The 19,431-nt window shown below is 48.4% G+C and overlaps 2 protein-coding genes across 3 annotated transcripts in view; one reads left to right on the forward strand and one right to left on the reverse strand.

The window, feature by feature from the left end:
• Positions 1 to 19,431, forward strand: part of PIK3CD (phosphatidylinositol-4,5-bisphosphate 3-kinase catalytic subunit delta) — a 112,779-nt gene that overhangs the window by 45,825 nt on the left and 47,523 nt on the right. For both annotated transcript variants that reach the window (XM_068238834.1, XM_068238833.1), the window contains exon 2: positions 13,759 to 13,928. In XM_068238834.1, the coding sequence (XP_068094935.1) occupies positions 13,788 to 13,928 (141 nt within the window). In that variant the 5' untranslated portion in view covers positions 13,759 to 13,787. The remainder of the gene's footprint in view (positions 1 to 13,758; positions 13,929 to 19,431) is intronic.
• LOC137522021 (octapeptide-repeat protein T2-like) lies at positions 4,933 to 7,286 on the reverse strand. The gene is made up of 3 exons (XM_068242040.1): positions 7,230 to 7,286; positions 5,144 to 5,450; positions 4,933 to 5,102 (listed from the first exon to the last, which is right to left on the reverse strand). The coding sequence occupies exons 1-3, from the start codon at positions 7,284 to 7,286 to the stop codon at positions 4,933 to 4,935; spliced, it is 534 nt and encodes a 177-aa protein (XP_068098141.1).

Consider the following 19,431-nt stretch of genomic DNA (forward strand, 5'->3'; position numbering starts at 1 on the left):
CTCATCACTCTCCTGCTCCTATACTCCTTCTCTGCCTTCCTCTTCCTGCCCCCTCATCACTCTCCTGCTCCTATACTCCTCCTCTGCCTTCCTCTTCCTGTCCCCTCATCACTCTCCTGCTCCTATACTCCTCCTCTGCCTTCCTCTTCCTGTCCCCTCATCACTCTCCTGCTCCTCTCCTCCTCTGCCTTCCTCTTCCTGTCCCTTCATCACTCTCCTGCTCCTATACTCTCCTGCCCTGCTGCCTTCCTCCTTCTGTCCCCTCATCACTCTCCTGCTCCTATACTCTGCCTTCCTCTTCCTGTCCCCTCATCACTCTCCTATACTCCTCTGCCTTCCTCTTCCTGTCCCCTCATCACTCTCCTGCTCCTATACTCCTCCTCTGCCTTCCTCTTCCTGTCCCCTCATCACTCTCCTGCTCCTATACTCCTCCTCTGCCTTCCTCTTCCTGTCCCCTCATCACTCTCCTATACTCCTCTGCCTTCCTCTTCCTGTCCCCTCATCACTCTCCTATACTCCACTGCCTTCCTCTTCCTGTCCCCTCATCACTCTCCTGCTCCTATACTCCTTCTCTGCCTTCTTCTTCCTGTCCCCTCATCACTCTCCTGCTCCTATACTCCTCCTCTGCCTTCCTCTTCCTGTCCCCTCATCACTCTCCTGCTCCTATGCTCTCCTACCCTGCTGCCTTCCTCTTCCTGTCCCCTCATCACTCTCCTGCTCCTATACTCCTCTGCCTTCCTCTTCCTGTCCCCTCATCACTCTCCTATACTCCTCTGCCTTCCTCTTCCTGCCCCCTCATCACTCTCCTGCTCCTATACTCCTTCTCTGCCTTCTTCTTCCTGTCCCCTCATCACTCTCCTGCTCCTATACTCCTCCTCCTCTGCCTTCCTCTTCCTGTCCCCTCATCAATCTCCTGCTCCTATACTCCTCCTCTGCCTTCCTCTTCCTGCCCCCTCATCACTCTCCTGCTCCTATACTCCTCCTCTGCCTTCCTCTTCCTGTCCCCTCATCACTCTCCTGCTCCTATACTCTCCTCCCCTGCTGCCTTCCTCTTCCTGTCCCCTCATCACTCTCCTGCTCCTATACTCCTCCTCTGCCTTCCTCTTCCTGTCCCCTCATCACTCTCCTGCTCCTATGCTCTCCTACCCTGCTGCCTTCCTCTTCCTGTCCCCTCATCACTCTCCTGCTCCTATACTCCTCTGCCTTCCTCTTCCTGTCCCCTCATCACTCTCCTATACTCCCCTGCCTTCCTCTTCCTGCCCCCTCATCACTCTCCTGCTCCTATACTCCTTCTCTGCCTTCCTCTTCCTGTCCCCTCATCACTCTCCTGCTCCTATACTCCTCCTCTGCCTTCCTCTTCCTGTCCCCTCATCACTCTCCTGCTCCTATACTCCTCCTCTGCCTTCCTCTTCCTGCCCCCTCATCACTCTCCTGCTCCTATACTCCTCCTCTGCCTTCCTCTTCCTGCCCCCTCATCACTCTCCTGCTCCTATACTCTCCTCCCCTGCTGCCTTCCTCTTCCTGTCCCCTCATCACTCTTCTGCTCCTCTCCTCCCCTGCCTTCCTCTTCCTGTCCCCTCATCACTCTTCTGCTCCTCTCCTCCTCTGCCTTCCTCTTCCTGTCCCCTCATCACTCTCCTGCTCCTATACTCTTCTGCCTTCCTCTTCCTGCCCCCTCATCACTCTCCTGCTCCTATACTCCTCCTCTGCCTTCCTCTTCCTGTCCCCTCATCACTCTCCTGCTCCTCTCCTCCTCTGCCTTCCTCTTCCTGTCCCCTCATCACTCTCCTGCTCCTATACTCCTCCTCTGCCTTCCTCTTCCTGTCCCCTCATCACTCTCCTGCTCCTCTCCTCCTCTGCCTTCCTCTTCCTGTCCCCTCATCACTCTCCTGCTCCTCTGCCTTCCTCTTCTTGTCCCCTCATCACTCTCCTGCTCCTATACTCCTCCTCTGCCTTCCTCTTCCTGCCCCCTCATCACTCTCCTGCTCCTATACTCCTCCTCCTGCCTTCCTCTTCCTGTCCCCTCATCACTCTCCTGCTCCCCTCCTCCTCTGCCTTCCTCTTCTTGCCCCCTCATCACTCTCCTGCTCCTATACTCCTCCTCTGCCTTCCTCTTCCTGTCCCCTCATCACTCTCCTGCTCCCCTCATCACTCTCCTGCTCCTCTCCTCCTCTGCCTTCCTCTTCCTGTCCCCTCATCACTCTCCTGCTCCTATACTCCTCCTCTGCCTTCCTCTTCCTGCCCCCTCATCACTCTCCTGCTCCTATACTCCTCCTCCTGCCTTCCTCTTCCTGTCCCCTCATCTCTCCTGCTCCCCTCATCACTCTCCTGCTCCTCTCCTCCTCTGCCTTCCACTTCCTGTCCCCTCATCACTCTCCTGCTCCTATACTCCTCTGCCTTCCTCTTAATGTCCCCTCATCACTCTCCTGCTCCTATACTCCTCCTCCTGCCTTCCTCTTCCTGCCCCCTCATCACTCTCCTGCTCCTCTCCTCCTCTGCCTTCCTCTTCCTGTCCCCTCATCACTCTCCTGCTCCTATACTCCTCCTCTGCCTTCCTCTTCCTGCCCCCTCATCACTCTCCTGCTCCTATACTCCTCCTCTGCCTTCCTCTTCCTGTCCCCTCATCACTCTCCTGCTCCTCTCCTCCTCTGCCTTCCACTTCCTGTCCCCTCATCACTCTCCTGCTCCTATACTCCTCCTTCTGCCTTCCTCTTCCTGCCCCCTCATCACTCTCCTGCTCCTCTCCTCCTCTGCCTTCCTCTTCCTGTCCCCTCATCACTCTCCTGCTCCTCTCCTCCTCTGCCTTCCTCTTCCTGTCCCCTCATCACTCTCCTGCTCCTATACTCCTCTGCCTTCCTCTTCCTGTCCCCTCATCACTCTCCTGCTCCTATACTCCTCTGCCTTCCTCTTCCTGTCCCCTCATCACTCTCCTGCTCCTATACTCCTCTGCCTTCCTCTTCCTGCCCCCTCATCACTCTCCTGCTCCTATACTCTGCCTTCCTCTTCCTGCCCCCTCATCACTCTCCTGCTCCTATACTCCTCCTCTGCCTTCCTCTTCCTGTCCCCTCATCACTCTCCTGCTCCTATACTCCTCTGCCTTCCTCTTCCTGCCCCCTCATCACTCTCCTGCTCCTATACTCCTCCTCTGCCTTCCTCTTCCTGTCCCCTCATCACTCTCCTGCTCCTATACTCCTCTGCCTTCCTCTTCCTGTCCCCTCATCACTCTCCTGCTCCTATACTCCTCTGCCTTCCTCTTCCTGCCCCCTCATCACTCTCCTGCTCCTATACTCTGCCTTCCTCTTCCTGCCCCCTCATCACTCTCCTGCTCCTATACTCCTCCTCTGCCTTCCTCTTCCTGTCCCCTCATCACTCTCCTGCTCCCCTCATCACTCTCCTGCTCCCCTCCTCCTCTGCCTTCCTCTTCCTGCCCCCTCATCACTCTCCTGCTCCTATACTCCTCTGCCTTCCTCTTCCTGTCCCCTCATCACTCTCCTGCTCCCCTCCTCCTCTGCCTTCCTCTTCCTGCCCCCTCATCACTCTCCTGCTCCTATACTCTCCTCCCCTGCTGCCTTCCTCTTCCTGTCCCCTCCTCACTCTCCTGCTTCTCTCCTCCTCTACCTTCCTCTTCCTGCTCCTCTCCTCTCCTCCTCTGCCTTCCTCTTCCTGTCCCCTCCTCACTTTCCTGCTCCTCTCCTCCTCTGCCTTCCTCTTCCTGTCCCCTCCTCACTCTCCTGCTCCCCTCCTCCTCTGCCTTCCTCTTCCTGTCCCCTCCTCACTCTCCTGCTCCTATGCTCCTCTGCCTTCCTCTTCCTGTCCCCTCCTCACTCTCCTGCTCCTCTCCTCCTCTGCCTTCCTCTTCCTGTCCCCTCCTCACTCTCCTGCTCCCCTCCTCCTCTGCCTTCCTCTTCCTGCCCCCTCATCACTCTCCTGCTCCTATACTCTCCTCCCCTAATGCCTTCCTCTTCCTGTCCCCTCCTCACTCTCCTGCTCCCCTCATCACTCTCCTGCTCCCCTCCTCCTCTGCCTTCCTCTTCCTGCCCCCTCATCACTCTCCTGCTCCCCTCCTCCTCTGCCTTCCTCTTCCTGTCCCCTCCTCACTCTCCTGCTCCTATGCTCCTCTGCCTTCCTCTTCCTGTCCCCTCATCACTCTCCTGCTCCTCTCTTCCTCTGCCTTCCTCTTCCTGTCCCCTCATCACTCTCCTGCTCCCCTCCTCCTCTGCCTTCCTCTTCCTGCCCCCTCATCACTCTCCTGCTCCTATACTCTCCTCCCCTGCTGCCGTCCTCTTCCTGTCCCCTCCTCACTCTCCTGCTCCTCTCCTCCTCTGCCTTCCTCTTCCTGCTCCTCTCTTCCTCTGCCTTCCTCTTCCTGTCCCCTCACTCTCCTGCTCCCCTCCTCCTCTGCCTTCCTCTTCCTGCTCCTCTCCTCCTCTGCCTTCCTCTTCCTGTCCCCTCCTCACTCTCCTGCTCCCCTCCTCCTCTGCCTTCCTCTTCCTGCTCCTCTCATCCTCTGCCTTCCTTTTCCTGCTCCTCTCATCCTCTGCCTTCCTCTTCCTGCTCCTCTCATCCTCTGCCTTCCTCTTCCTGCTCCTCTCCTCCTCTGCCTTCCTCTTCCTGTCCCCTCCTCACTCTCCTGCTCCCCTCCTCCTCTGCCTTCCTCTTCCTGCTCCTCTCATCCTCTGCCTTCCTCTTCCTGCTCCTCTCCTCCTCTGCCTTCCTCTTCCTGTCCCCTCCTCACTCTCCTGCTCCCCTCCTCCTCTGCCTTCCTCATCAGTGACCTGTTCTGCAGTTTTGTTCCTAAGTCCCTCCTTTATTGCTTCTTTTGGACTCTTGGTTTTGCTTGCCATCCTTTTCCTCTGCCTGACTTTTCATTCTCCTGTCTTTCCTTTTCCTTCCTCCTCTCCCTGTTCTCTTCCTCCTTCCTTCTACTTTCTTCTACTTTCCTTTTCCGTCTCCTTTCCTCCTTTCTTTCCTCCTTTCTGTTTCCTTCTCCCGTCCTCTTAGCTTTTCTTTGCCTTCCCCTTTCTTCTTTCCTTTTTCTTCCTTTTTTTCCTTTCTCTTTTCCCTTTTCTTTCTTTTCCCTCCATCCTCTTCTCCTTTCTTTCCTTCTTCTTTCCTTTTCCTTATCCCTTCCATCCTCTTCCACCTCCTGTCTCTCTTTTCCTCTCCCCTCTCCTGGTTCTCTGCTCTTTCCGCTCCCTTCTCCTGGTTCTCTGCTCTTTCCGCTCCCTTCTCCTGGTTCTCTGCTCTTTCCTCTCCCCTCTCCTGGTTCTCTGCTCTTTCCTCTCCCCTCTCCTGGTTCTCTGCTCTTTCCTCTCCCTTCTCCTGGTTCTCTGCTCTTTCCTCTCCCTTCTCCTGGTTCCCTGCTCTTTCCTCTCCCTTCTCCTGGTTCCCTGCTCTTTCCTCTCCCTTCTCCTGGTTCTCTGCTCTTTCCTCTCCCCTCTCCTGGTTCTCTGCTCTTTCCTCTCCCCTCTCCTGGTTCTCTGCTCTTTCCTCTCCCTTCTCCTGGTTCTCTGCTCTTTCCTCTCCCTTCTCCTGGTTCTCTGCTCTTTCCTCTCCCCTCTCCTGGTTCTCTGCTCTTTCCTCTCCCTTCTCCTGGTTCTCTGCTCTTTCCTCTCCCTTCTCCTGGTTCTCTGCTCTTTCTTCTCCCCTCTCCTGGTTCTCTGCTCTTTCCTCTCCCCTCTCCTGGTTCTCTGCTCTTTCCTCTCCCCTCTCCTGGTTCTCTGCTCTTTCCTCTCCCCTCTCCTGGTTCTCCGCTCTTTCCTCTCCCCTCTCCTGGTTCTCCGCTCTTTCCTCTCCCTTCTCCTGGTTCTCTGCTCTTTCCTCTCCCTTCTCCTGGTTCTCTGCTCTTTCCTCTCCCTTCTCCTGGTTCTCTGCTCTTTCCTCTCCCTTCTCCTGGCTCTCTGCTCTTTCCTCTCCCTTCTCCTGGTTCTCTGCTCTTTCCTCTCCCCTCTCCTGGTTCTCTGCTCTTTCCTCTCCCCTCTCCTGGTTCTCTGCTCTTTCCTCTCCCCTCTCCTGGTTCTCTGCTCTTTCCTCTCCCCTCTCCTGGTTCTCTGCTCTTTCCTCTCCCCTCTCCTGGTTCTCTGCTCTTTCCTCTCCCCTCTCCTGGTTCTCTGCTCTTTCCTCTCCCCTCTCCTGGTTCTCTGCTCTTTCCTCTCCCCTCTCCTGGTTCTCTGCTCTTTCCTCTCCCCTCTCCTGGTTCTCTGCTCTTTCCTCTCCCTTCTCCTGGTTCTCTGCTCTTTCCTCTCCCCTCTCCTATCCGCCTGGCTCCCTCCTCTCCTCATTACACTTTATTATTCCTGTTCCTGCTCTGGTGACTGGGATATCAGGAATGCTGTAAGAGGGAGGGGATGAGGTCTTCTGAGCAGTGATGATGCCGTGTGAAGCATCTGAGGTGACCTCTGTTATGAATGCTTCAGTGGATGAAAAATGTTCTCCCTTCTTAAAGGGAACATGCAGAGTATTCGCAATGAGCTCCTGCATTGTCACTAAGTTGTTATAAATTTTATTCCCATGGCTTATTTCATTATAAAGGGACAACATATTACACAGCTCCGGACAATAAGGGGGGGGGGGGGGGGGGGGCGCAAGTGACAAACCTACATACATAACAAGTATGCAGGAGAAGATGGAGCTTACACACTAAAGCTTGGCACACAGGCTGGCAGAACTCTCAGGTATAGGTATAACCTTGATGCTACAACCCCACTTCTTAATACAGCACCAGGGAGTCAACCAGTCCACACCCGTATCCACCAAGGGTGCAACAACAGTCCAAATGAAGAAAGACCGGGTCTCGACTCTAAGGGCTGGGTCGATAAAGACCAACTGGTCGAAACGTTGTGCTCTAGCACTGTGGTTCTGCAAATAAAAACTGGCCAATTGGCCTAAAATCCAGGTCGAGACCCGGTCTTTCTTCATTTGGACTGGCAGAACTCTCAGCCATTCAGGAGCGTCTCAGACGAGATTCTAGCATGTGCACAGGTGTCCCCTGGCCCGAGGTCTCTTGAAGTTCTGGCACGTTGAATATTTATCGACAGCAAAGCCCATTGCTCCCCTCTTCACCCCGCTAACCAAAGCTGCTCCATTGTCTGCTGCACCATCATTCCTGCTCTTAAGGTGCGTATACACGCACTACAGCCGCCAATGACTGGTCCGTCAGACCCTCCCGCTGGGCAATTCGTTCAGAAACAGCCTTATCAGTCTGCCGACAGCGCGAACACACGCCCTACTGTCGCCTGAAAGTCCGCCCAGCGGGAGGCTCTGACGGGCCCGTTGTTGGCGGCCATAGTGCGTGTGTACGCACCTTGTGTAGAGATCTGCAGTGAGGAGCAGCAGATGAGTGATGGGAGGAGCCAGTGTAAAGCTGTGCAGAGAGGAGCAGGATATGAGTGGTGGGAGGGGCCAGTGTAGAGATCTGCAGAAAGAAGCAGCAGATGAGTGGGAGGAGCCAGTGTAGAGATCTGCAGAGAGGAGCTGTAGATGAGTGGTGGGAGGAGCCAGTGTAGAGATGTGCAGAGAGGGGCAGCAGATTAGGAGTGATGGGAGGAGCCAGTGTAGAGCTGTGCAGAGAGGAGCAGCATATGAGTGGAGATGAGGATACAGGAGTCTGGCTGCAGCATTCATGGTGGATTGTAGAGATGTCTAGTTGGTGGAATAACAGCTAAGAGTAGATTGCAGTAATTGAAATGACAGGTCCTCCTGATTTTATTCTGGAGATTGCAAAGACAATACTTGTATGGTGGTGGAAATGTCTCTGTAAATGTATTTTGTGGTTTCCTGGCAGATGATGCATTCGGTACCCTTTCTAAGGCAGAGGAACCATCTAGTAACCAGTATGGTGTGTGGGTCAGCGGGAATAAAGTGTTTAGAATGGGGATGTTTTGCGCAGAGCTCTGTCCTGTCAGTTTACACGGAGAGTAAGTAACTGTAAACCTCAGTCACCTTAATGGGAAAGCAAATATTAGCGTTCCCACGCGTTGTTTTCTTCATAACTAGAGAGACACTGCTTACGCTTAGATTGCTTATTACAGGTACGGTATATACCGGCTACAGCTGAGATGGGTGCAATGCAACTTTTGCTGCTGCTACATGTCTGACCACCAGGGGAGCTGCACTATATTATAGGCTGATAGTGTATTATAGATATATAGTCCGATACCACAGGACACCTTCATCGCTCTTGTGGAGTTCAGGCCTGACCACCAGGGGGAGCTGGACTATATTATAGGCTGATAGTGTATTATAGATATATAGTCAGATACCACAGGACTTGTGTAGTCCAGGCCTGACTACCAGGGGGAGCTGCACTGTATTTAGGCTGATGGTGTATTATATGTATTATAGATATGTAGTCAGATACCACGGGACACCTTCACTGCTCTTGTGGAGTCCAGGCCTGACCACCAGGGGGAGCTGGACTATGCTCAAACCAGGAAAATTACAGTAAACGTGGATATGGTGAATCCTTACAGCATCGTACTATATGTCACTAGTACATGGTGCCCAGGTCACACATGATTTACCAACTCTGAGCAACTTGCTCCCAAAGTCGTTCTGAGATGACCCATGCAAGAATATCTTCAGACCATCTCATGCTGGGTACACACGGTGCATTTTTTTTTTGGGTCCATTTTCCGTCCAATTTCCGAATCTATTTTCTGGTCGATATTCGATTCTGTTATCTTTTCTTATCTATTTCCATTCATTTCTATGAGAAATCGATCAGAAACACGATTGAAAATAAGATCGGACATATCGGAAATTATCAAACCATCTAACAAAATTGTATGGAATGTACTTAAAGTGAACCTAAAGGCAACCAAAAAAAATGAGATTAACTCACCTGGGGCTTCCCTCAGCCCCCTGCAGACGATCGGTGCCCTCGCAGCCCCGCTCCGATGGCCCAGGACCCGCCGGCGAACACTTCCGGTTTGGCCGTCACCGGCCGACAGGCATGGGAACGCGAGTGATTGTTCGCGTTCCCAGCCTGTATATCGCCGCCTATGCTGCTATTGCGACCTCCAGGCTCCCATGCCTGTCGGCCCGTGACTGCCAAACCGGAAGTGTTCGCCGGCGGGTCCTGGGCCATCGGAGCGGGGCTGCGAGGGCACCGATCGTCTGCAGGGGGCTGAGGGAAGCCCCAGGTGAGTTAATCTCATAATTTTTTTGGGATGACTTTAGGTTCTCTTTAACAATTAACCCACAATGTTTCCTGCATCCTATTAGGAGGCTGGATTTTATTAATTTTTTTGCATGCAGCACTTTAAAGCTAATGTAACCCCATATTAAAAAAAAAAAAAAAAAAAAAAAAAAAAAAAAAGCAGATAGTCACCTAAGGAGAGGGAAGTCTCGGTCCTAATGAGCCTTCCCTCTCCTCTCCCGGTGCCCTCCGTGCTGCGCTGGCTCCCCTGTTTGCAACCGCGGGGGACATCGGGAGCTGAGTCCTCCCAAAGACAGGCGGCGCACACGCGCCATAGAGGCCGCGCGTGCGCAGTGTAGAGGGGCCCGGCTTCGGGAGCACTCAGGCTCATGAAGCCTCTCTTCGGCTGGGAGACAGCGGTATTTGGCCGAAATGGTCGAATACCGCTACGGGGGAGCCAGGACAACAGCGGGCATTGGGAGAGGAGAGCGAATGCTCTATGGGACCCAGAGCCTTCCTCTCCTTGTAAGTATCTGACTTTAAAAAACAAAACTGGTTCCCACTAGCATTAAGGTAGACCTGAACACTTGCACAGGACACACCGTGTGCGCTTTTAGAGAGAAGAGCCTGTCTTATTTCACCTCATCTTCAAGTAATCTCAACTGTAATTTTATCTCTCAGCTGTGTCGGCACAGGAATCTTGGCAGTCCTCGGCAGAGTAGCTAATAAGGTTAACATCCTGCGTTTACATGTCTGCTTCTATGAAAGCAGGAAGTAGACACTGCAGATTTATTGCAGGATTTGTAAGGTGATACTTTTCCCAACCGGATGAAGATTGTTGCCGTTTGTATGCAGATTGAAACCGGTACAAACACATCGTGCTGCGGATCTGGATCGTTGCGATTTTAAACGGAGTTCAAACTATGACAATTTGCATAAACTCCAGGGGGGTTTGTAATTCATTGATTGCGCTGAATCTTGTGTCGCCTTTTGGTTGGTTGTTAGCATTTTGGAAACGCAGATCAATGTTTTTCCGCAGAGTAATCCATAGCTGCGCAGAGGAATGATTTACATAGCTCCTCCCACCAGACAAAAGCGCTTTCGCTTGTTTTGTGGCTGATGGATCTAACGCGCAGGGACGGGAGAAAATGGTTTCATTTGTTTTTCGGATCTTAATATCTGTTTAACAAAATTGTAAAGGTGCCATAGATGGTTCTATTTTTTGTTTTTTCTGTTTGACAATTTTATTCATTCATTTTTTTGTTTTGCTTAAATGTATCTGTCTAAACTTCAGATGCGTCTGCAGTTCTCTCCATGGAACTTTAAAGCTCTGTGTGTAACCCTTCCAATGCTGGTCTAGTAAAAAAAAATGCTGGTTGCATAGAATATGCTGTAAATAATGTTTTAGAGCAAAGTTAAAATGCAGGGTTATATTCCGCTTTAAATGCTGAGCCATTTCCGGAGCGATTTCAGGGAAAGTGATTTTAGCCACTGCTTTCCCTTATGAGATGACTCTCTGAAAATGCTGCGCACACATCGATTGTAATTTTAGAAAATCGCTCTTGCGGGATCGCAGCCATTCACTTTCCGCAGCAAGTCCTTGGGAATCGCCGGCGATTTTCTTAGAAAGCATAAATGGCGATCGGCGGGAAGGCGTGGCAATCTGAGGACTCTACTCCTTTCCCATGCCTAGGAGCTTGCCGTCGTCCTGCAGCGGAGACTGCCAGTTTCACATTCCATTCTTCACCCCCTTCCTCCAGACTTTACCTGTAGCGGCCTCTGTCAGACCGGTCCGGCCACTTCTGTTCCTGACACATTCCGTGGGCTGTCACTACCGCTCAATATCGGGGCTTTCAGAAATGGCAGAAAACATAAATAAGCAACGAGATCACACAGACTAGGTTATAAGGCAATGCATAGAACATGGAGGGGATGCCGTGAGGAATGCATGTAGATATTAACTGCATTGGCTGTGTGTAACGGTCTAATACCCCAAGTGAGGCTCTGTGTAGCCAGCAGAAGGGGACATGTATGCAGAGAGATTGGTAATTGGGGGCAAATGCAAAGACGTGGTCTGTTTTTGTGTAATTTGGATCTACCCAAACTGTGTTTGACTTGGTTTTGTTCTCCCTCCTTTAAAGTACACCAGACAGGAGGCATGTGGAGGCGGACATATTTATTTCCTTTTAACCGCTTCACCTCCTAAGGGTTTTTACCCTTACACACCACAGCAATTTTCACATTTCAGCGAAGCATCCATTCATTAGCCTATAACTTTATCGCTACATATCACACTGAAATAATGTATACATTGTTTTTTTTTGTTTTTGTTTTTTTTTTTACCTCAAATTAGGCTTTCTTTAGGTGGTACGTTTTGCTATGAATTATTTTATTTTATATGCATTTTAAAGTGAAGAAAAAAAAATTAAAAATTCTCAGCTTTTTCGGCTAATAGTGTTTAACCACTTCACCACTGAGGGGTTTTACCCCTTGAACACCAGAGCAATTTTCAGCTCTCCTTACATTCATTAGTCTATAACTTTATTATTACTTATTGCAATGAAATGAACTATATCTTGTTTTTTTCGCCACCAATTAGGCTTTCTTTAGGTGGGACATTATGCCAAGAATTATTTTATTCTAAATGTGTTTTAATGGGAAAGAAGGAAAAAATGTGGGAAAAAATGTATTTTTCAGTTTTCGGCCATTATAGTTTTTAAATAATGCATGCTACTGTAACTAAAACCCATGAAATGTATTTGCCCATTTGTCCCGGTTATAAAACTGTTTAAATTAAGTCCCTATCACAATGTTTGGTGACAATATTTTATTTGGAAATAAAGGTGCATTTTTTTCAGTTTTGCGTCCATCCCTAATTACAAGCCCGCAGTTTATAAAGTAACAGTGTTATACCCTCTTGACATAAATATTTAAAAAGTTCAGTCCCTAAGGTAACTATTTTTTTTTTAATTACAAAAAATAAACAAATTGGGGAGTGTGGGAGGTAATGAGTTAATTTATTGTGTAAATGTAATGTGTTTGTATAAGTAAAACTACACCCTAAAGCATTTTACAATTTGGCCACAAGATGGCCACAGTGTGTTTGTTTACATGCGACCTGTAAGCGTCCGGAAGGACGCTTACAGGAAGCAGTACGAGGCTGAGAAGATCACAATGATCGCGCTGTTTCTAATAGAAGCAGCGGATCATTGAGGGGGTTAGATCAACGAACGGGAATGGATTTTTCCGTTCATTGATCTCCGAGCGGGCGGCGGCATGCACGAGCGGCGGGAGCGCACGCACGAGCGGCGGGAGCGCGGACAGCAGCGTTAGCGCGGAAGGTACGGATTTCTCCGTCCCTGGTTTTTTAGGGGGGAAAAAAGGGACGGAGAAATTTGTACCACGGGGGGTTAAGTGGTTAAAATACAATATACTACCGTAACAAAAACTCATAATAAGGTGTGGAGAGGGGAGGGAGACTGGGTTTGATGAGGTATGGGGAGGAGACTTTAAAAGACCACTATCGTGAAAAATGTATAATACATGTAAAACATATACAAATAAGAAGTACAATTCTTCCAGAGTAAAATGAGTCATAAATAACTTTTCTCCTATGTTGCTGTCACTTACAGTAGGTAGTAGAAATCTGACAGAACCGACAGGTTTTGGGCTAGTCCATCTCTTCATGAGGGATTCTCAATGTGGCCTTTATTAATGTCTTTTTAGACATTCCCTGGAAAAGATTTATACATAGATGCTGGCCAGCCTCCATGCTCACTGCACACTTTTTGGGCTGTTGGACAAAGAAACTGCCATTCACTAACTGCTTTTGAAAATAAACACTGAGAAGCCCCCATGAGGAGATGGGCTACTCCAAAACCTGTCGGTTCTGTCAGATTTCTACTATCTACTGTGACAGCAACATGGGAGAAAAGTAATTTATGGCTCATTTTACTCTGGGAGAAATGTACTTCTTCTTTGAATGTGTTTACATGTATTTTAACCTTCCTGGCGGTAACCGTGCAGGAGGTTTTCTCAGGCCCTGCTGGGCCGATTTGCTTAATTTTTTTTTTTTTTGCTGAACGCAGCTACGCTTTGCTAGCTGCGTCAGCCCACTGATCGCCGCTATCCGTCGCGCCGCGCGCCCCCCCCCCCCCCCCCCCCCGACCCTGTGCGCTGCCTGGCCAATCAGTGCCAGGCAGCGCTGAGGGGTGGATCGGGACTCCCAATGACGTGGTGACGTCATCCCGCCCGGTCGCCATGGCGACGGGGGAAGCCCTCCAGGAAATCCCGTTCTTTGAACGGGATTTCCTGATCGGAGATCGCCGAAGGCGATCGAAGCGGGCGGGGGGATGCCGCTGAGCAGCGGCTATCATGATTAAAAAAAAACAAACAAAAAAAAACTGCTGCGCTGCCTCCTGGCGGAAAACATTAGACCGCCAGGAGGGTTAAGTTTTTTTTTTTTTTAGGATTTTCGCAATAGTGGTCCTTTAAGGAAGGGTGTGGGGAGATGGTGGGTGATGAGCGATGTGTGGGGGAGAGACTGGGAGTGATGAGGTGGAGGGAAGGGTGACGTGACCCTGACGGTGGATCCTGAGAACTCTATTTTTCTTTTCCAGGGCCAGAGGGGTGGTAGTCACGGGGCAGAATGCCGCCCGGAGTTTACTGCCCGGTGGACTTCTGGGCCAAGGAGGAGAATCAGAGCATACCGGTGGACTTCCTGCTCCCGACGGGCATTTACCTCCACTTCCCGGTGTCGCGGAATGCCAGCCTCAAAAATATCAAGACGGTAAGTGAGCCAATACCTCCATGCAGCGTCCAGCCACAACTCGCGGGGTTCACTTACCTGAAATATTCCGACACTGAAGGCCGCTTCTGACAGACGGCTGCCGGTGACTTTCCTGCCTCTAAGAGCCAGGATCTGCCGTGATTGAGCGAGTGCCGTAGTTGACTGAATTTACCAAAATGTTGCACTTAGCTTTGTTCCCATTTAGTGTAACCCTAGTCTAGAGGCTTAAAGACAATCTGTATTGTTAAAATCGCACAAAAGTAAACATACCAGTGCGTTAGGGGGCATCTCCTATTACCCTCTGACACAATTTTGCCGCTCCCCGCCGCATTAAAAGTGGTTAAAAACAGTTTTAAAAAGTTTGTTTATAAACAAACAAAATGGCTACCAAAGCCGGAAGTAGGTTGATGTACAGTATGTCCACACATAGAAAATACACCCATACACAAGCAGGCTGTATACACCCTTCCTTTTGAATCTCAAGAGATCATTTGTGTGTTTACCCCCTGCAGCTCTCATGCACTGAAGAGTGACAGGCTGATTGTTTCTTCCTGAAGACAGCTCTGCAGTGTCTGTAATTCCTCAGCATGTGACAGCCCAGCTCCTTTCACAGCCTAACAGAGCAGGATTTATACAGCTTGAAAAAGATAAGAGAGCAGAGAGGCTGCCTAATCTAAATAACACACACAGGAGTGTGCATAGAGGGGGCGTGCATAACAGATCAACAACACTGAAGAGTTGGCAGCCTTCCAGACACAGGGCGACAAATCAGACAGGGGAAAGATAAGTTTATTTATTACAGAGATGGCGATAGTAGAAAGTGCTGCTGTAAGCCAGAGCACATTAGACTAGGTTTAGGAACTTGTAGGATGGTAGAAAACAGGATGAAATTTTTGTTACAGAGTCTCTTTAAAGCACAACACTACGAGGGGAACTGATGCCAGACACTTTCCTGCTCGGTAGCAGAAATACGTTTAGCACAGGCAGAACGAGACGCCGGCTGTGTAAACCAGCCCTCGCTGCCTAGCTTTTGTCGGAGAACCCAGCTTGCTTTGCAGTCTGAATAAGATGGTGGCATGCGCAGGGCTGTGGAGTCGGAGTCGTGGAGTCGGAGTCTGGCAATTTTGGGTGCCTGGAGTCGGAGTCGGGAAAAAATGCACCGACTCCTAATGAATTTGTAACTGTAATTAAAATAGAAAATATGATAAAATGTTCTATTTCTCAGATAAGTCATTAAAAATAATGTATATATACAGTAATAGCTGTGCTTAGTCCACAAAAATGAAATAAACCAATCAAAATTAGTTACTTGTGCTGCTTCAATAAATCAGTCCCCGTATTTTTAAGGTCAGATATACATATCTGATTGTGACTGTATATGTGATGTGTACACAGGAATCTCTTATATATACTAAATAACATCTATGCTGTAAGTATAAAGCCTGATGTGTAGCCATGTCACTAATAGAGTTTTTATTGAAAATTTTTAAAATTATACAGAAGGAAAGTTGTGGTTAGAACAGTGTACATGAAATGCAGTTCAGAGTAACAAGTATCTAATAATACAGAAATACAATATTACAATAATACAGTAGTAGTTTGCAAAGGAATTATAACAATGTTTTGAGTTTAACACTACTGAACTGAACTCTTAGTGTGAGTATTTATATACTAAAGGAGATATGTCAGGAGTATATCTATAAACCAGATGAGAGAATGTTGTGAGGTTCTAGAACGCTGCCCCAATGTGCGGGGAGGAGTCAAGAATAATTCTTGACGTATTAGCATTACGAGTTGAATACTGTAAGATAAGAGGAAATTGTAATATTACAATTCCCTTGTGGATAGATGAAGAGATTTTCTATTATTAGGTTATCAATTCCACCAGTAAGAATGAGTGAGGGATCACAGATCCCAACAAATACCTTATGTAGGTCTTGGAAGTAGTCTTAAAGTTATTGTACTATAGAACTCGTATGTGGGAAGATTTGTAAAGGCCTCTCTACCTGGAGAATGGGGGACTTACACCACCCTACAGAGACTCCAGGGAGTGGTATCAATATAGCTAAGTATCCTATATAACACACACCAGCTCAAGTAACTATGAACATGGACCTGTAAATGAGCGAGTGAAAAATAACTAGTGGCTAGTGGTTGATTGTATAAAATCTGTGTAATGCTTCCAAGAGTATCAATCTGTAGTGATTGTGAGTTTGGAAGCTCAGTTAGTCATAAGTATATATAGTAACTTAAATAACTGTGCTAGGCAAAGAGCCTAAAAAACTAACTAAACTACTCTGTCACTAATAGAGATGGTCAACGAGATGGAAATAATTCTGCACTGATGCTGATTTATGCAAATGTATGCACTCCCTTTGCTGATGAAATCAAATAATTTGATATGTTATTAAAATTTGGTTTGGTGACTACAAATGAAAGGGTAACTGAGACGGATGAAAAGTAAAGTTTTATACATACCTGGGGCTTCCTCCAGCCCCCTTCAGGATAATCAGTCCCTCATTGTCCTCCTCCACCACCCGGATCTTCTGCTATGAGTCCTGGTAATTCAGCCAGTCAGCGCTGTACGGCTGCATGCCGCTCCCACAGCCAGGAACATTCTGCACCTGCGCAATAGTGCTGCACAGGTGTAGTATGCTCCTGGCGGCGGAGTGTGTGCATGCGCACTACGCCTGACCTGCTCAAGTACCTGGACTCATAGCAGAAGATCCAGGTGGTGGAGGAGGACAATGAGGGACTGATTATCCTGAAGGGGGCTGGAGGAAGCCCCAGGTATGTATAAAACTTTAATTTCATCTGTCTCAGGTTTTCTTTGTTACACAGTAGTACTATACTCTACATATGCACTCCCCACAGAGCTGCAGGGAATCCACTGAGAATGCTGTGCACATTGAACACAGAGGTGTTGTCTGTTTACAATCTCCTCATTCCCCTGCAGAGTACCTGCACATCATTCTTACATGTACCCACACTTACATTGCCTAGGGCCTTATAGATGATCTTTGTTCCGGTTTGTACCTTTTACAAGTACTCTTACCAAGGACTAGTTTTAGTCTAAAGGGAATAAATATAGTAGTCTACATATCCTTCTCACTTCAGTTGTCTTGTAAAATTCCTAAGCGTTGGCAGTTAAGAGACGAATTTCATGTTGCATACTTTTAATCAACAAAATTGTAATATGCAAATTAGAGGAGTCGGAGTCGTGGAGTCGGAGTCGGTGGAATCCTAAACTGAGGAGTCGGAGTCGGTGGATTTTTGGACCGACTCCACAGCCCTGGGCATGCGTATTGGTTTGCGTTTCCCAAAACACCTGTTAGAAAATATTTGTAGTTTAGAAACTGAATTTGATCACATTTTTACTCAGCAGGCTTAAAGCAACTCTAAAGTGAAAATAAACTTATGATATAATGAATTGTATGTGTACTACGGATAATAAATAGAACATTGGTAGCAAAGAAAAGTCTCCTATTGTGTTCCAGTACAGGAAGAGTTAGAGTTGTTACCTGATCTATGCAAAAGAACTTTCCTGAGCTGGTCACCAACTTAGTCAAACTCAGTCCTGTTTTCTGAAGAGCAGCCAAGAAACAGACAGCTGGAGATAAGGTTATACTGCAGGAAAGTTCAAAGGGTCATTATTTCTGCTTTGTTTTACAGCTTAAAATACAGAGTACAGGTTCTAAATTGCAGCTGTGACAGTATGGTGCAATGCTATAAAGCTATGCAACTGAAAATATAAATATGAGACGCTTTTCTTTGCTACTAATGCTCTGTTTATTATCCATACTAAACATACAGTTCATTATCTCATAGTTTATTTTAGCTTCAGATTTCCTTTAAAGGGAACCAGAGATGAAGCATCCACATGCATTTACCATATATATCAGTGGGAACATTAGAGAAAACACCTACCTTGCTTTCTGTTTCATTCTGCACTGCTCAGCCAGCTAAAATCCCCAACTGAGCATTCAGTCTGTCTTTGCTCAGGAATATTTATAGCTCAGTCTGTGTTCTCTCATGTCTTTCCAAGTCCAAGCCTGCCCCCTGCTGGCTGTGCTCAGGAATCATTATGGCTGAGTCATTATAGCAAAGCCAGACTGAATGCTCAGTCAGGGATTTTATCATGGCTGATTAGAAGCAAGCTATGCAGTGCAGAATGAAACAGAAAGCAGGGTAGGTATTTTCTCTAATGTTCCCACTGATCTATATGGTAAAATACACGATGGTGCTTCGTCTCTGGTTCACTTTAAAGCAGAGCTCAGGAATGTTGAGTTATCTGTTCATTTATATCAGTTTTTGCAATTATTTTAATTTTTCCACGTGCTGGTTTCATTTGAAATAATGAGCCCGTTCGCTCCTCTCCTGCTGTATTGATGAGGTTCCAGGCAGGAAACTTCCATTGTATGTTTCTTATGTATAGTTAGTTCTGTTATCTCTCTCTCCTTATCTCTGACTCATTCACTTGGCATGAGTCAGACAGCTCATGAGAGGGGAGATGAGGAATGGCAAAGATTTTGCAGTGAAAGGTGTAAATCTGCAAATGTCTCCCCATGCCCAGTACAGTAGGATCCCTTTATAGTAAACTCCAAAGTGATCGAGCCAAGTAGTTTACTTTACCAGAAATTGTAATTAGGAGTAAAGGTGGCCATACACTGGTCGATTTTGCCATCAGATTCGACCGACAGATAGATCCCTCTCTGATCGAATCTGATCAGAGAGGGATCGTATGGCTGCCTTTACTGCAAACGGATTGTGAACCGATTTCAGCCTGACACCGTTCACAATCAGTGGAGCTGCTGACCCCCCCCCCCCCCCCCCCCCCCCCCCATACATTACCTGATCCGGCCGGCGCGTGTCCCCTGGTCTCCACTGTCTTCTCCGCGCTCGGCTCCTCCAGCTTCACTGAACTGCTTGCCGGGGGAAGTTTAAACAGTAGAGGGCACTCTACTGTTTAAACTTCCTGCCGGGACAGGAAGTGAAGCCAGCCGGACCCCAGCGGAGAAGACATCGGTGACAGAGGGGACTCGCGCCGGCGGAGCAGGTAATGTATTGTCGCTAGCATCGGTCGTCGGACATTCGAACGACGCTATCGACGCACTCCCGACCCGCCGGCGATCAAGCAAAATCTTCCACACGGATGGCTCCACGTCAACGATTGATTTCAGACAGAAATCGATCGTTCTGTCAGCATTTGCGCAACGATTTCACAGCAGATTCAATCAGTGATCGAATCTGCTGTATATCGGCGGGAAAATAGTTAGGTGTATGGGCCCCTTAATTCTATTCTTTTTCAGTGCTCCTGCAAGTGACCCCAGACAGTGTCTAATGCCGGGAATACACCATGCAATTTTTTTTTCCGATAGACTGGTCGATAGATAATTTCAGACAGGTACGATCAGATTTCTGATAATTTTTCTGATTGATTTTTGTATAGAAGTGGTCAGAAAAACGATCAAAATCAGATAGAATCTTTTGGAAATTATCTATC

Source organism: Hyperolius riggenbachi, chromosome 6, assembly GCF_040937935.1.
Source record: "Hyperolius riggenbachi isolate aHypRig1 chromosome 6, aHypRig1.pri, whole genome shotgun sequence".
NCBI classification, from domain to species: domain Eukaryota; kingdom Metazoa; phylum Chordata; class Amphibia; order Anura; family Hyperoliidae; genus Hyperolius; species Hyperolius riggenbachi.

Bases quoted from the DNA above. Each gene is read 5' to 3' on its own strand.
- LOC137522021 (XM_068242040.1), bottom strand. From the start codon at position 7,286: ATGGCCGCCAACAACGGGCCCGTCAGAGCCTCCCGCTGGGCGGACTTT. The intron at 5,451-7,229 runs GTAGGGCGTGTG...AGGAAAGAGCAG, and splicing joins GGGCGGACTTTCAGGCGACA to AGAACCAGGAGAGGGGAGAG. The intron at 5,103-5,143 runs GTGGAAGAGGAT...GGAAAGAAGAAG, and splicing joins GAGGAAAAGAGAGACAGGAG to GAAAGAAAGGAGAAGAGGAT.